Genomic DNA, 17,601 nt, shown 5'->3' with positions numbered 1-17,601 from the left:
ATGCGTGTCACAGAGTAGGACGCTTGCTTGTTATATATGGTGATTTCTTTTGGGTATATATGACGAATTTTTGTTGTGGTAAAAGTAAATCCTCATTCCACTCACAACAGGATGCATGTTTTCCCGTTGTGAGTTGAATGGCTCCCCAAGTGATGAAAGGGGATGCATGCATGATGTGTCCTATTGTGGGACACAAGGGGTGAAATCTCTCGAGAAGACACCAGAGCCGGATAATAATCATACGATGTGGCTAGATATCAGTGGGACTTAACAAAGTCTCAGTCAAGTGACAAAACATATAAATAAAAAGAAAAAAAAACCTTTTGCACAGATCTTCACGTAAGATCTCACGGATGTAAACTCAACTGAGACTTGTCAATTGAGATTTAGCAACCCGATAACCATAACACTTTGGAGGGCAAAAAGGAGGATCTAGAATGCAGGTGGAGGTGGCAGTACCGGTACTTCCACACCAAATGAAAGGCAACAACCACAACAAACACCAGATGAGAACACCCTGCGCTTTTCCCCGATGCCGGCCCCGGCCGGCACAAAAGGAGCCACGCCCACATTGACCTGGTCCGGTTCCCGGGCTTGAAAGAATGAAAGTGGCGCCGGAGAAAGGCGGGGATCATTGCTGGAAATCTTCTTTCCACAAAGGAATGTGGCCGGACCGCGAGCGATCCGCCTTCCCGCGCGCCGTGTTGTTTACTCCAAAGCGATCGAGCAAAGCGGCAACGACTTGGCCAAGCCGATGCATGGATCGTATCACAGGGTGGCTAGCTAAAGTGGCTGCGGATGTGGGTGTTTTCCTCTCCTTGTCTTGTCTCCGCATGGATCCATGGATCGGCGTCTGATTAGTTTCGGTTATTTGATTAGTTTCCGTCCTCTCATCATCATGCCGTCATGGATGTTAGAATAGTCGAGGTGTACGTGGATCCATCGAGGACAAGCAATCACACGGCACGAACAACGGACGTCGATACTTGTTAACAAGGTTCACCAACATGTATGGTTACATCCCTGAGGCATGATTATAAACGCACCTCTCCATATAGCAAATCACATGATCCACGGACGCCCGGACCGTCCCTCTCATGATCTCTATCTCAACCTGTAACTTATGATGTCTAGTCTATTTTGCCTACTCGCAGTGACCTTGTATAATAGTTCTAAATTACACGTTTCCGACTCAAACAGCTAACCCTCCGTTAATTACATGTCCAACTACAGCACAACTTGTACACATAAATTTGACATATATTTTAACAATGGCTTGATTAGCACGCGGACAAGGAAAGTGCTCGCATGCAGAGGCTGCTGCACCTTCATGCATGACTTCATGGCATAAGGCCATGTCATCATCTCTTGCCAAGTGATGAATATGACAGTAAAGTCAAAAGCTCTTAATCCACTTGCTAGCCTCTTGTTGAATACAATACTGTTAGATGGTCAGTGTTCATGCATGCATCTTAATCAGGGTAATTTCTTAAGAGGTTAACCATGAGGATCTAAGTGTTTTAACTCATTCCGACATGACACTTGAGGTTAAACCAACTGATCTTTTTTCCTTCTGACCTCGCAAAGCTACAAAACATGACATGGCTCCTTTTGTTTTGTTCTGTCAAATCATGACGTGATTAGTGAATTTGTTTTGTATTCAAACAATTATAATACCTTATATAGTACACGTAAGTTACCATGTTATTGATGTCTTAAATGATATCATTGCGCCGGCCATCTTTTGTTAAGTCTCCTCTGTATCATCAATGCAGAAATACCCGTGATTAAGTCAAGAATTTATCTACTTTTTTAAGTCCACACAAGCGATAACATCAATGACTTGATTCAGTAGAAATTGTAAATGAAACCGGGGCGTGACCAGCATATAAAATATGTTGGCTTTGTAATAATGCATGATAGTTGGCTGGTGGCCTAATTATGATATTAGGGCTGGTCGCTTTCAAAAATCCAGCTGCACTGAAAACACTAGTACTATTTTTTCTGAATATATGAATAAGATAATTTTACTTGTTGAAACAGTAAGAAATTTGCTTCCTGCTTGACGAATTAACAACTCAAGGTCAACCATGTATGAACGATTGATAGAAGTATGAGGCGACCTTTGAAGTGTTGGAGGTGCTGTTGTATGGACAAACTGACAAATCAAGTGTACGTCCAATAGCTTAGCCATGACAAGTACACACTAATCAATCATTCAATGATTGATGAATAAGAACTATATAAACTTGGAAACCCTCCAAAAGAGCCGGTGCTTGGATTGTATCCTTGCAGCGATAATTTTCATTTAAACGCACGCAATTTGTTTTACAATTAGACAGTCTTTGTCATGGCAATATGGAGGTGACAGTTGATGCAATAGTTGCTTCTGGATAAGAAGTCAACAACAAAATATGCCTTGTTCCTTTCAGTGTGTTGCCATATTTTATTGATGCTTTTCATGGAGCGTTGTATCTCGAAATTCAGATGGCATCCTGAATATGACTTCTTTTATAGGACACAGTATGCAATTTTGACTTATGTTCTTGCAATTAGATGCTGAAGACAAGCTAGGTCTATCTGATCTCCAGTTTCCATGGGTGCCATACTAGCCAACCATCAGGAATCAAACTTACCTGCTACACAAAGCCAATTTCATGTAATCGACAGTTTCAAGATGCAATCAAATCCAACATAGGTGGTGACTTGGAGAATATGATCAGCAATACTATACATACGCATCAAAATGGTGGCAACCACACACTGCTGGTCCATAATACACGATGGCTGCAACGGTACATAAAGTTGTAAGGGCATGTCCTGGTACGGGAAGTGATTGATTCTACTCCTCTCTTGTTGAAGGGCCCATCCCTGCTGATGGGCTGTCCGCAAAATACTCCGGATGTTTCAGGTTAACACCATGCTGCAAGAAATTTGTACAAAAGCATAAAATCAAAAGAAAATGAAGCATATGCTCGCACGTACACAGAAACTCTAGGCTTGGTCGTTGGGGAAATAACACCCAGGGCAAACAAAGTGCGGGTGAGATTTTTTCTGGTCATTCAATAACCTAGGGGGAGAAAACCACATCGAAGATCCATTCCCTGTCATCGTTTGGCAGAGGGGGGAGACCCCTACTCCGTACTACAGCGAATACTTCGCCAAAAAAATTAAGAAAAAAAGAGAAGGTGCCATGAACTGGGGCAGCTCGCCCTCAACAACTGGCAAAGCGTCAGCATGCGAGGAGCCTGCTTCAGCATCTCCAACAAGATGGCGCGGCTCGCCGTCGCCATGTTCGAGCTCGTTGTAGTCTACTGCATTGTTGCTGCTCTGGCGAAACCTCCCTCACATTCTCTGGTTCATCGCCGGATCTGGAACACCTCATCACGGAAAATTTGTCGGGGAAGACATCGGAAGTGGAACCCTCCCGTGGAACAACACTGAAGACGTGGTGGAGGTCAATTAAGAGAGAAGCAGACACATGTACACAGAACAGCAGCGGCGGCGGCGGCACTAGAGAGAGGGAAACTAAGCAGACTCATGTGGAAGGGAAGGTAGAGGCGTCCGACTCGGGCAAAAGACGAGGAATTTTTGCCGGATGTACCGAGACGTGGGAATCTTCCCTGGGATATGACGCGGACTGGGCCGGGGAAAACCCCATCTAGTTGGCCACCAGATGGCCATATAGATTTCCAGGGTTAATGTGTCTCGTGGGTTTTTTTGTGCCCAGGGATAAAGTCTGGGATCCCGGAGGGATCCCGTGCAATCAAATGAGGCCTAAAGGTGTTAGGCACTCGGTGGGGGTTGGGGTGGCACCTAGAGGCTAGAGTCTCCTCACCTACTAGTCGGCTACCTACGTAGGCTGAACATGTGAGGTGAGAGTGTGTTCCACTAGTCGGACATCTTTTAGAACAGTGCTCTGTGGTGCACATTTCTCAGTAGCACAGGCTGGTGCACCACCTTGTTCTTTGTACAGACAACAGTTGCAAACATATGATACATGAATGCGGTGGATTTTAGCATGGTATGCGTCAGTGATAACCACCAAATAACTGGGGTTTTAGCCTAAACAGGTCATGTTTGTGACAAAGTATGAGTATATTGATGACCTGTATCGGTATGGTATTTTAGTATTTGCGAGTCATAAATGCCTTTTCTTTAAAATGTATCAGATCACCAGACTAGGGTGCTGTTTGTGGACTAGTGGGTCAGCTAAGCCGAAACAGGATAAAGATTTTAAGAGCCTAAATGCTTGGTAGCATTCACTAACAATGATGAGCTGCTGGCAGCAGGCGTTGTTGAGAGAGAGAATAACAATGAATTTCTCCAATCAGAGGCATGTTGCACTTGCAACAGCATGTCTGGTGGAAATTAGAGTTTTTAATATCAAGCTAAAATTTTCAGGAGGATGTCTGACAAGTGGCTGGAAGATATTTCCATGTCTAACATCTTGAGCAGGCATGAGCAGAATGCCCTGTTATGTGAGGTTTGGGTTGAAGGTATATTGATAACCTGAAGATTACCTGACTACTTGCATGCAACTGAACATAACTAGAACTTGATTACCAAAGAACTAGCAACCCACGAAGGTGTGCACAGAAGATATACTTTGGCGAATATATGCTTGTAGAAAATTGGATAATACCATTTTAAGTTTGCAACTTCGTCCGACAAATGAGCAATTGCTTGAAAATAATGGTTTGGCGGGTTTTCATAAGCATGAGCATTCTCACTAAAGATGATAAGAAAATGGTGGTTAGATTAGACATGTGTAGACTGCTTTTTCTGCTCATGTCATCTTTAGTGATTGCGCCATTCCCCGTGTTACTTGGGAGATGAACATGATTTAAACCTTTGTAGTATCACTCAGATTCCCTTTCTTTTAACTGCTTTTCTAATTAGGGCGGAAATAAACAATTGAGTCCATCTGTTCAGGACAGAGAACATGATATATATATTTATTGTTATCTCTTCATACCCTTGTATGCTTTGGCTGCTTTGGAGCATGTGCAATATCCATAATAGTAGATGTCTGTGTGGTTCGTTCTTTCTACATATACAGACCCTATAACTCAATGTTAAGGAGCTGCCACCAGTATGGCCTCCAAAACATGGTTAGAAGGCAAAACTGTAGGAAATCGTTTGTCAATTAGACATGTAAGTGTCAGGAGCTTAAATGCTGATTTCATGTAAGGTGCCTTTGTACTGGTATGCTGGTAAGATGTTCCTAGCTGCCACCGATTGGTCAGTTTGTTAGTATGAACTTTGGTGAGCTGTGAGAAGCTTGGCACATGTAAAACTGAATCCATATGAATTTGGTTTTGCCTCTTAGAAAAAACCCGCATCAAGCAATCCGCTTGGTCTACAAGGATCAACTAAAGCCTTTCAACGGATTTATCAGTGCAGGGATTCAACTAAGAATGTAACTGGCTGAGTGTTATTCTGCGTTCAAACAAAATAATGTGGGCTTCAAACATGAGAAATAAAGAAGTAAATGGTGTGCTGTTTCATATATTAAAAAAAAAACAAAAACTCAGATGTAATAGAAAAATGGTTTACCTCACACAGGGCTTTTGAAAGATCATCCATTGTCAATACAAGACGTCTATCCTGAAGTACAATAAAGCATGTCATCAGTAAGCCATAAGAAGTAAGAATGGCATGCCAGGTTTCATGGTAGAAGTAACATGGAATTTTTAATTAAGAAGTAAATTCACCTTCGGTTGTTTGCTCTTGTTGTCTTTGATAGGTGCTGCAACCCTGGCTTTGCAATGCCTAATTCAAGGGAAAGGATAGTGCAATATCAAATTGGTGTGAAAGATATACTACAATTGCTATATGTTATGTCATGCTGACACCAATAGACGAATTGCATTGAGGTGAAAAAACAAACTAGTGCAGTTGTGGGTTCACGTACTGAAGGGAGTCACTTGCGACGTCTGAAATGAACTTTTGAGTAGCTACAGCAACCAACCTTGTACTGCATACCACAAAATTAGGAAAGAAAACAAAAAAAAAACATGTCATTCATGTGGACAAATAATCACCTGAGTTGAAGATTTCTCTCAGACTATGCTTAGCAATTTCTTTCAGACTAAAACAACAACGTGCTAAAAATCCTCTATGTGGCTCCATATATCACTATGCTTAGCAAACTTCAGTTTGAGATTACCGAAAAAGGCTTTCGCCCCGCTTTATAAATAAAGCAAACCGCCACAGAGCACCCAAACATGAACCCACAACTGATTCAGCATGGTACCCAAACATGTTATAAATAAAGCAAACCACCACAGAGCACCCAAACAAAGGGGGTCTCAGCGTAACTACCGATTCAGACATGAAGTCTTCTCGGGAGAGGAATTGGAGGTGTAAGGAATACTCACAGGCGTAGGTCAGGGCAGTGGAAGCCGCTGCGGCCGAGGTAGTGCTCCACGAGCTCGTCCGGAATCTGCCACGCCACCGAGTCAAACACGGAACTCAGCATAACAAAAGGGGATTAGGGCAGGCAGCGGCGGCGTACCATGGGGTTGTAGTCCATGAGGGAGGAGAGGAACTCAGTGAGTACGGCCTCGTCATCGTGCCGCCCGTCGCTGCTGCCCGCTCCCATGCCCGGAGCCATCCCTCCGCCTGCGCCGCCGGGGTTGTTGCTTCCCATCATCCTCCCGTCCGCTTCCTTGCTGCTATGCTGGGTCTGAGTGGTGGAGAGGAGTGACGACAGTGGCAGATCTAGAATTTGAAAACAGGGGATTTTCCTAAAAAACATTGACAATAAATATGACATGTGGACGTTGTAACTAACTACCAATACCACATAGAAATAGATCAATATGGTCTTACAAGCATACTAAAATTCTCAATTGAGTCTCGGTTTTGCACCAAAGAAGGCTTATAAACGTTCTAACTAATTTACTTTCTATCAATCATAAATTCATACAATGACATAACTGAACACAAATTACGTACTGGATGGTGGGTAGCACAGGGAAGAGCAAACCCTAAATCCAAAATTGGGGAATGGCCGAATGGGCAGTGGACGAGCTGAACTGGTACCTCAAATCAATAAGGATGGTTGCTGGCTTCCTGCTGCCTGCCGGCCGAGAGCCGGTGTGCGGAGTGGGCGGCGTGCGCCGGCTTGCAGGGGCGCCTGGCGGCCAGAGGCAGGGGCACGGCCCGCACAGTTGCGGTGGCGCGGCTGCTGCCGAGCCCCAAACGCCGAGCGGGCGGGACGGAGAGGCTGCGGCTCTGGGCGTCCGGCGAGCGGGGAGACGGGAGGTCGGGATGGGAAGCGAGCGGCTGGCTCGATGTGTCTCGGCGGTAGGGGCTAGCTGCGGTGAGTTTTTTCTCGGCCTATGCAGGAACGAGGGCATCTCCAGCCGTTGGCCCCGGGAGCGCCTAAAATCGCAGCTTGGGATGAGCCGGCGTAAAAATTGGGCATGGGTGAGTTGGTCCCCAGCTGCCGGTCCCAGGGCCGCCCTAGGCATATTTAAAAATAAAAAAAGTTCGGCGAAATTCGGGTTAAACACGATAAATTTCGGCCAAACATGATAAATTTCGGCTAAACACGATAAATTTCGGCACATTTTGACGAAGTTTGCGAATTTTTATTACATAGCACATATACATAAACTAATATAAAGGAAAAACTGGCTGAAGTCGCCGCCATCGTCGTCGTCGACCTTCTCCTCCTTGACGCGGGCGCCCCTGCTGAACCCCTGCCCGGCGTTGCCATGGCGGACTGGTGGCGGCGCATCGTCGTCGTCATCGTCGCTGTCGCAGATGACGACGACTCCGCCTTCATCACGGCCGCGTCGATGCTCCGCGAAGTGAAGCAGGGCGGCGCGCTGGCGCTCCTTCGCCTTCTCCAGGCGCTTCTTCTCCATCGCTATGGAGTCCCTGCGCGCCCATTCCAGGGCCGCGTCGTCGTCGTCGAGCTCCGTCGTCACCGGCGCGGACGGCTCCTTCACCGGCGCGAGCCCCGGCTCCGTCTTCACCGGCGCGAGCCCCGGCTCCGTCTTTGGCTTAAGGAAGCGCGGAGGAGGAGCCGACGAGTAGGCGCGCCGGCCGCCCTCGTTGATGACGATGCCGACGCTGCGAGTGCGCCGGCCGAGCGGCATCTCCGCCGCGGGCTCGGCCTTGACGCCGAGCAGGGCCGGAGTGCCGGAGGAGTGCGATCAAGATCGGGAGGAGGAAGAAGAGGAGGAGGACCCGAACCTCCTTGGCGCCCATGGCCCGGCGCGTCGGTGCTGCGCCGGGGCGGCCATCCTCGCCGGGTACGCCAACGGCGGGTCGTTGCCGCCCTCGAGGTACGTCAGCACGCCCTCGAGTGTGCGGCCAGGGACGCCCCACCACAGGTGGTGCCCCTCGCTGTTCTGCCGGCCGCCGACTACCGGCGCGCCGTTGGTGGACGCCAAGCGCTGCTGCTGGCGGCGCTCGAAATACGCCGCCCAAGCCGCGTGGTTGTCGGCGGCGTACTGGGGGAGGAAGAGTTGGGCGTCAGTGAGTGAGGCGCGCACGACCTCGACTTCCTCGGCGAAGTACTTCGGCTTCGCCACGGCGTCGGGCAACGGGGGAATGGGCACTCCCCCGGCGCTGAGCCTCCACCCCGTCGGCCCGGCGCGCATGTCCGGCGATGCCAGGATGTTCGCCTGGAACAGGAGCCAGGACTCCTGTTCGCGGAGCGAACGGCGGCCGAAGCCGTTGGCCGCCGCCTCGTCTCCGGGGTAGCGTTCCGCCATGGTGACGGGCTCGGGAGAGGTAGAGAGATAGAGGGAGGGGCTGGGCGGCGGCGTTCGGGAGAGGTAGGAAGAGGGAGGAGCTGGGCGGCGGCGAGGGGCGGGGCTGGTGTGGGCACAAGCGAGTGCAGGCCACCGGCTATATAGCCGCGCCACACCCGTGTGTACGCGTGCGAGGGAGGGGAGGCGTCGGCGCGTCATCCCATGACGTGCCGCCCGTGAAGGAATCAATGGCAAGGCTGACCGGCGGCAGCCTTGCCATTGATTCCTCGCGGGAACCGAGGCCGTTGGGGGAAGACGAGGCGCCGTACGTGGCGGGCCCGCGGCTGTTTCGCGCTAAAACAGTTCGCCCTGGCAGCCCCGGACGCCCCCAGCGCGCCGGGTTCGGCCTGAGTCCGCCGACGCTGTTTTCCGCCCAGACCGGCGAAAATCGGGCTCCTGGAGACGCGACTGGGCCGTTTTTTGGCGCCGGCGTGAAAAAAACGCTTGGGAAGGCCTTCTTGGGGCGCGGCTGGAGATGCCCTGACTATTGTCTTTTAGGTCACTAGTAAGTGTGCACTGTAATGCACTTTTTAAGTAATATACTGTCACACCCTCGATGCGACTATAGCTCCCACGTGTCGAGGCACGACTTAGAGACATAATCGTATTGAAGGCATATGTCGCAAGTTAGGCTATCTTCACAACATCCCATGTAATATGATCATAAAAGAGAGATAACATAGTTGGCTTACACTCGCCACATCAATCAAGTACATAAATAACATTACAACATCCAAACACTCATGGCCCGACTACGGCGCCAAAATAAAAGAGAACCCAGCATGCGACATGGTCCCAATCACCCCCAACTGGGCACCACTACTGATCATCGGGAAAGGAAACATAGTATCGTTGAGAGTCTTCGTCGAACTCCCACTTGAGCTCATACGCGTCTCCTGGAGCGGAATCATCAGGCCCTGCATCTGGTGTAATGGTAATCTGTGAGCCACAGGGACTCAGCAATCTCGCACCCTCGCGATCAAGACTATTTGAGCTTATAGGTATGGCAAGGTAAAATATGAGTGGAGATGCAGCAAGCGACTAGCAAGTATGGTGGCTAACTTATTCGCAAAGGAGAGCGAGAAGAGGAGGCAAAGTGCGAGCGAGAAACTAAAGAGCAACCTGCGCAAACATTACTCCAACACCGTGTCCACTTCCCGGACTCCGCCGGGAAGAGGCCATCACGGCAACACACTCAGTTGATTCATTTTAATTAAGTTAAGGTTCAAGTTATCTACAACCGGACATTAACAAATTCCCATCTGCCCATAACCGCGGGCACGGCTTTCGAAAGTTCAAATCCCTGCAGGGGAGTCCCAACTTAACCCATGACAAGCTCTCACGGTCAACGAAGGAATAGACCTCCTCCCAAGACGTTCCGATCAGACTCGGTATCTCGGTAACTCAAGACACTTCGACAGGTTAAAACAAGACCAGCAACACCGCCCGAATGTGCCGACAAATCCCGATAGGAGCTGCACATATCTCTTTCTCAGGGCACACTCAGATTGTTTTAGGTACGGGTAGGCCAGCCCAGAGTTGCCCCTGGTGGCCACCGACAGCTGACAGGTGGACCAACACTCAGAGGAGCACTGGCCCGGGGGGGTTAAAATAAGATGACCCTTGAGTCTGCAGAACCCAAGGAAAAGAAAAGGCTAAGTGGCAAATGGTAAAGCCAAGGTTGGGCATTGCTGGAAAAGCTTTAATCAAGGCGAACTATCAAGGGGTTCTCATTATAACCCAACCGCGTAAGGAACGCAAAATCCGGGAACATAACACCGATATGACGGAAACTAGGGCGGCAAGAGTGGAACAAAACACTAGGCGAGAGGCCGAGCCTTCCACCCTTTACCAAGTATATAGATGCATTAAGATAACATGGCAATATAATGATATCCCAACAAGTAAATAAAAGATGTTCCAACAAGGAACGGCCTCCAATCTTCACATGCAACTAGCAACGCTATAAGAGTGGCTGAGCAAAGCGGTAACATAGCCAATCAACGGTTTGCTAGAACAATGGTGGGTTAGAGGTTTGACATGGCAATTTAGGAGGCTAGCAAGCAAGTGGTAGGCATCGTAGCAATGGCATAGCAAAAGAGCGAGCAAACTAGCATAGCAAAGATAGTAGTGATTTCGAGGGTATGATCATCTTGCCTGCACAGTTGTCAGAGTTGACTGGATCCTCAAAAGCAAACTCAACGGGCTCCTCGTTAGCGAACTCGTCTCCTGGCTCTACCCAAACAAGACAAACAAGCAACAAGGATACAATCAACCACGTGCAAACTCGAACAACAAGATGCAAAGATGATATGCTATGCGGGATGCGATGCGGGATGCAAAATACAAGATATGACAGGAAATGCATGAACCTGGCCTCAACTTGGAATTCCAAGGGTGCCACTGGAAAGATGAGATGAAATCGCTTGAAAACGATATAAAGAACGCCGGAATCGGAGTTACGGTTTGGAAATGGCAAGCGTTTCAAAAATGACACCGGTCTGCAATTTACAGCAAGTAGGCATCTAAATGCAATGAGATGAGCATGCTACAGCACCCAAACATGACAACAAAATACATGGCAGGGATGCACACAAGATGCTTAACAAAAGTCTAGCACTGAGATACGGCCAAATCATCCATTAGGAGGTTCAAACAAGTATGGCAAAAACGCAAATGGTAAAACAGATCTCAGACTTAATGAAATTAACACTTGTCTGAAATTTCAGATCATATAGCCCTCTTCGGACCAACAAAACAATATGCTACAGGACCTGAACATGACAAAGAAAGACATAGCAAGGAGCTACTCAACAAGCTTAACAAAAGGTCCCTAGTGACCTTGAGCCAAAAGGGATCACAAAATATACTAACAAGCACACGAACATAGCAAAAACATAATCAATTTTCAGACTTAGTGAAAACTGGGACATGCTGAAACATAACTCACGAAGGCATGTTTACGAGCTCGATGCACTCACCATGGTGCAAGTCATGGCAAGACAAGCATACATCCATCAAGAAGGCACAAAATACAAGCTAGAAATGGCAAGAACAATAGCATAGCATGCACTGTTCAACTACAATAACATCGGCAAAATCGCAAACAAGTTGACAATCTGCCCAGATTCACAACGAAGCAAAAGTAGAGCTCGATTGACTCAAGCTAGGGTGCTCCATAATTGCAAACAAAGACATGGATGAATAGAGCACTACAATATTAACAAAACTCCCTTACTGATCATTCTCAAAAGGGGCACGGATCACTAGGAAACAACATGAACATATGGCATCGTGAGATAAACAATCCCAGGACTTGGTGAAATCACTAAGTCCATGAAAACAGAATTAGCAAGTGCACCTCTTTGCAAGCTTGCACAAGTCACCACACACATCCTAAAAATACATGGGTTGCACCTCTGGATAGATGACAAAACCCTTAACAAAACATATGAAGAAGTCACGGGCATAGTATGCACACATTAATCATGGCAAAAATGACAAAAGTGCTAAATGGAGTAACAGATCTGGCAATTATCTCAAGTAGCCCTCTTCTAATAGCATTTCGGGCATCAAGATGAGCTCAAATTAAAATGATGCAATGGAATGAAATGATGTCCTCTCTGAGATGAACATTTTAATATGCTATATGCCCAAATCGGAGCTACGGATGCAAAGTTACGGGGCCTTAAACAGGAGCATATGAAGTAAAAATTTAGGGACTTAGTAAAAAAAAGAGGGGTCAACCCTAGTCTCTTCTCAGGTCCAGATCGGGGCGCGGTTCCCGAAGCGGCGGCGGCACTGTAGCTGACGGCGGCGGCGGGCGCAGGCGGAGCGGCCGGGCCTCCCACCCGCGACGAGGCGGCCGGCGAAGGCGGGGGCTCGGCCGCGGCGCCTCTGGGCGGCGGCGTGAGGGAAGGGCGGCGCGGCCGCGGGCGATGCGGCGGCAGGGGCGGCCGGGCGGCGTCGGGATCTGCCGGAGAAGAGGCCGGCCGGCGAGGTGGCGGCGTCGGCGTCGAGCTCCCGGGGCGGCGGGGCGAGATCCAGGCGACGGGGCGACATGCGGGGAGGCGCGGGCGGCGATGGGCCGGGCGGGCCCGCTGCGGGCTCGCCGGGCCGCGGCGGCGGGTGGCGGCAGAGATGCCACGTGGCGGTATCTGACTGGGCGCGGGGGGCGGCGGATCTGGATTTTTAGGGTTAGGGGGAAGAGGATCCGCGAATTTGGAATGGGGGGTGTATATATAGGCATAGGGGGAGTTAGGAGAGTCCAAATGAGGTGCGGTTTTCGGCCACGCGATCGTGATCGAACGCTTTAGGACATGGAGCAGAGTTTGGTGGGTTTTGGGCCAAAATGGAGGGGTGTTGGGCTGCGACACACACGAGGCCTTTTCGGTCCCTCGGTTAACCGTTGGAGTATCAAACGAAGTCCAAATTATACGAAACTTGACAGGCGGTCTACCGGTAGTAAACCAAGGTCGCTTGGCAAGTCTCGGCCCAATCCGGCAATGTTTAATCCCCACACACGAAAGAAAGCTAGAAATGACCACCGGAGTAGAACGGAGCGCCGGAATGCAAAACGGACAACGGAGAAAATGCTCGAATGCATGAGATGAACACGTATGCAAATGCAATGCACATGATGACATGATATGAAATGCATGACAACGACAACAACACACGGAGACAAAGACCCGAATCCGAGGAAATAAATATAACTTAACGGCGGAAACGGCAAGAGTTGGAATACAAATTGGGAAAGTTACATCCGGGGTGTTACATATACTCCCTTCGTTTCTAAATATTTGCCTTTCTAGATATTTTAACAAATGACTACATACAGAGCAAAATGAGTGAATCTATACTCTAAATATGTCTACATGCATCCGTATGTTGTATCCATTTGAAATGCCTATAAAGATAAATATTTGGCAATGAAGAAAGTAAATGTAAAAATACATGGGATGTTGTACAGTTTTATCATACGGATCTGCTAAAAATCAATCGACGAGTCTCAGTCGTCCGATCTATGTTCGCGGGAAGATTCGCGTTGGGGCGCTTTGTCCCTCTTTTTGGCCCGTGTAAGGCGCGGGCCGGCCCGTTTCATTTTGTTTGTCGCAGCGTGGCCGCGCGTGAGTGTTTGTGCGGGGCGGGCTTTTTTGTTTGTTTGTTTTAACTTGTTTTTTTTATCGGGCCGCTGGTTGGGAAGGGAAGCAGGCACCGTGGTAATTAAGAGGGGAAGGGGAAGATGCCACCGTGGTAAATATGAGGAGGGGAGGGGTCAGTTAACTGCAGTCATTTCATCTCTCTCCATTCTCCCTCTCCCCAAATCCAAAGAAGTGCTCGTTGCTCCTGCAGTTGTCCCCTGACGGACAGATCCGAGCGCTCCTGCAGGGATGGCCGATGCTGCTAGCCAGGTGAGTCATCCACAAGCTTACTTGCTTTTTTTTCATGGCACATCATAGATCTGATTGGGCTTGTATGGGTTCCAGGTTTTTTTGTTTTCTATCAAGTACTATTGGTTTAGTAGTTTCAAGTAAGAGAATTGGCCCCCAGTGTGTAGCTCTTTTTTTATTAAATTTTATAAATTTTTTGTGTTCGTGTGTATTAAGATGTATGCTGAATTTTTAGTGGTATATATAGGTTTGCATGTATCCATATAATGTAGATTCGTTTTTTTTCATGGACATATGTTTGATTACAGTAATCTAGAGTTACTAAAACTATGTTTTTTCATGGACAAAGGTGTTGGATGGTTACTGAAACTATTTTTTTCTACTAGGAGTTTGTTTTTTTGTTACTAAATCTTTTTTGTGTCTCAGTAGAAGTTGAAATCATGCCCATGGAAAGTAGAGAATGATGAATCTTTTTCAGTGGACCCATTTTTTTACCAGCAGTGTATGTGGCGTCTCGTTTCTCAGATTTTTTTAATCCCAACCCATTTACTTGTGTGGCACTTGTTTTTTTATTTATTTTTTCAATTTGTTTTTTGTAAGTTTCTTCTTAGGAGGCTACTCCCTCCTTTCTGGTTTATAAGGCTCAATTCAAAAATCTCACCAACCAAGATAGATGATGAGTGGTGGAATATTTTTTATAGTTTGCAAAAGCACCCAATTAATGCTTTTGTTTTCCTCAAAAAATTATGTTTACGAATGCATTAATTGCAATGCATGCATGCATAAAGTGCATGCATTGGTCAGTTTTCTCTTAACATTTGCATGCAATGATTTAATGCACCTTGAAGTCTGAACATGTGATGGGGAACAACCAAATTGAGCCTTATAAAATGGAAAAACTAAAATTTTGAGATAAGCCCTATAAACCGGAAAGGAGGGAGTATATCGAGTTAAGATTTTTTTTATAGAACTAGTAGTAAAGCCAAGTAGCTATAATAGAATTTTTTCCTAGAACTAGTAGCACCACCATTTTCTATGCTTGTAGGTACTTTTCTAGAGAAGTTTGTTCTTTTTTAGGGTTTTTTTAGCTGAGAATATTCTGGTCTTGCATTCAGCAAAAGTACTAGTCAACACTTTTATTAATTCATGCTATGACTTTTTATTTTCTGAACACTTTAGTGGAACAGTGCACTTTTCCTAGCATGATAGCAAAAATTAATCTAGTCATGTGTCAAGGGGAACAGTGCACTTTTGTTTCTATGTCAATCCTGAAACTGGGATTTACTGCATTAACGAAATTGTTAGTTCTGAAATTTGTTTTAAATTTTGTTTTTATTAGTTTAACTATAACTTAAACCTTTTTTAAAATCTATTAAATCTGGAAAGGGTTTTACTTTTTGTTGCTAGTTTTAATCTGAAATTGCTTTTTAATTTTTCTTTTTGTTAAACTTTTTTGTGGCGCACAGAAAATCCCCAAGAAAGTTGTTGTTGCTATGCCATTTGAGGAACAGGGTGTTGTGGGTGTTTATGTTGATGGTGGGAAATTCAGAAAAATCCCATACCACACTTGACACTTCTGATTACGGTCGCATTGTGTTGGACAGCAAGAAGTGGAAGGAGTTCGCAGCTAGCAGAGGCCTTGCGGTCAATTCAGCAATTCTCATTGGCTTCAAGGAGAGCATGACCGGCGGTGTTGATGTCTTGCTCGGGATCAAGATTCTAGGCTAGGCACTCTTTGACCAGGGGAACGAAAGACAGTACATCTATGATATGTCAAGACCCGACGAGCCTTTTTTTACGCTATGTTAAACTCTTCGTTAGTTAACTCGTATCTCAAGAACCGTCGTTATGTGTTGATATTTAATGCCACTCTATGTTTGTTATGCTTTTCATGGGAAAACTATGTGTATTTTCTATCCATGTTTTAAATCTTTTTTTTCTTTCCCCCCATGATGACCATGATGAAGCATCTATGTTTCAGGCTGTCTTTATATCTTCTTTTTTATGTGCATTTACTGTGTTTTGTAGTTTCATTATTTTTTCAAAATGCTCCCACAAACGAGAGAAACAATTGAGAGATGATGTTCTGAAACGAAAATAACAATGCATATACGTGTTGTTCATTTTAAAAGGGTTTTTTAAGAAAATGCTGGACAATCGTTTAGAGTTTGTTTTGCACAATCGTTTTGTTTAAGAATTACTATGCTTTTTTTCCTTTTCGTAGGGGTTTTGTTTTCCAGTACTTTTTACGAAGGGACTTTTTTAACCAACATGGTTTGCAACTAGTCTTATTTGCTTGGTCGGAATGTCACACGAGCACTATAACACCGCCGTTTTTTGCCATGCCCGCTAACACAAATCAAGCACCCGATCTCACAACTACTTTGTGGTTTTTCTTATTTTTTACAAATTGTATACAATTTATTTCCTTCTTTTGCATTTAATTTTTTGTTTTTACCAAGGATTAAGAAAAGAACCAATTTTGTTTGTTGTATCTGATTCTGACAGCGGAGCTCATTTTCTCAAAAAACAAGGATCATATTAAAGGAGAGAAGAGCAACTTGGGGACCTTTGTTTTCTCGCAGGGGGTGGCGCCGAGAGAGGGGGGGCCCAACTGCATGTCCCACACTAGGCACGCAACTGCATGTCTTTCAGCATGGTTGCAACTGGGGACCTTTGTTTTGTCGGAGGGGGCGGTGTCGAGAAAGAGGGGGCCAGTTGCATGTCCCAACACTAGGCATGCAACTGCATGTCTTCCAGTATGGTCGCAATTGCATGTCTTATAACTTGGTTGCAACTCGACTTTCAGTTTTGTTGTACAACGAGAGGGGTCAGTTGGATGCCCCACAACAGGCACGTAATTACATGTCGTTCTAACTTGGTCTCAACTGGGGACCTTTGTTTTGTCGGAGCGAACGGCGTCGAGAGAGAGGGGCCCAGTTGCATGTCTCACACTAGGCACGCAACTGCATGTATTCCAGCATGATCGCAATTGCATGTCTTATAACTTGGTTGCAACTCGACTTTCATTTTTATTGTACGGGGAGAGGGGATAGTTGCATGCCCCACAACAGGCACGCAACTGCATGTATTTCTAACTTGGTCGCAACTGGGGGACTTTTGTTTTGTCGAAGGGGGTGGCGTCGAGAGAGAGAGGCTTAGTTGCATGCTCAACTATACGCACGCAACCGCATGTCTTTCCAGCATGGTCGGAATTGCATGTCTTATAACTTGGTCGCAATTCGACTTTCATTCTTTTTTGTACGGGGAGAGGGGCTATTTGCATGTCCCACACTAGGCATGCAATTGCATGTCTTCTAACATGGTCGCAACTGGGGGACCTTTGTTTTGTCAGAGGGAGCGACGTCGAGAGAGAGAGAGGGGGGCCAGTTGCATGTCCACACTAGACACACAACTTCATGTCTTCTAAATTG

The 17,601-nt window shown here is 46.7% G+C and overlaps 1 protein-coding gene and 1 long non-coding RNA gene across 5 annotated transcripts; one reads left to right on the top strand and one right to left on the bottom strand.

Moving 5' to 3' along the window:
* Positions 1–2,640: 2,640 nt before the first annotated feature.
* On the bottom strand, positions 2,641–7,402 carry LOC125509388 (transcription initiation factor TFIID subunit 10-like). 4 transcript variants are annotated; one of them, XM_048674353.1, is made up of 7 exons: positions 7,051–7,402; positions 6,521–6,752; positions 6,384–6,448; positions 5,918–5,980; positions 5,718–5,775; positions 5,560–5,610; positions 2,641–2,923 (listed from the first exon to the last, which is right to left on the bottom strand). In XM_048674353.1, exons 1-7 carry the CDS (start codon positions 7,365–7,367, stop codon positions 2,843–2,845), a joined length of 867 nt encoding a protein of 288 aa, XP_048530310.1. In that variant the 5' UTR covers positions 7,368–7,402; the 3' UTR covers positions 2,641–2,842. The 4 variants fall into 4 exon arrangements, with proteins under 4 accessions (XP_048530310.1, XP_048530312.1, XP_048530313.1 ...); XM_048674355.1 differs by having other exon boundaries at positions 6,521–6,726; positions 7,051–7,322; XM_048674356.1 differs by having other exon boundaries at positions 6,521–6,691; positions 7,051–7,314.
* A 6,581-nt stretch (positions 7,403–13,983) lies between these two features.
* On the top strand, positions 13,984–16,067 carry LOC125556110. Its single transcript, XR_007305008.1, has 2 exons — positions 13,984–14,188; positions 15,634–16,067. It is a non-coding gene; the product is annotated as an uncharacterized LOC125556110 (long non-coding RNA).
* Positions 16,068–17,601: the final 1,534 nt, after the last annotated feature.

The sequence above is a fragment of the Triticum urartu genome, chromosome 5, assembly GCF_003073215.2.
Source record: "Triticum urartu cultivar G1812 chromosome 5, Tu2.1, whole genome shotgun sequence".
Taxonomy (NCBI): Eukaryota; Viridiplantae; Streptophyta; class Magnoliopsida; order Poales; family Poaceae; genus Triticum; species Triticum urartu.
The sequence above is the reverse complement of the archived record's forward strand: the minus strand, read 5'-3'. Positions and strand labels throughout refer to the sequence as shown.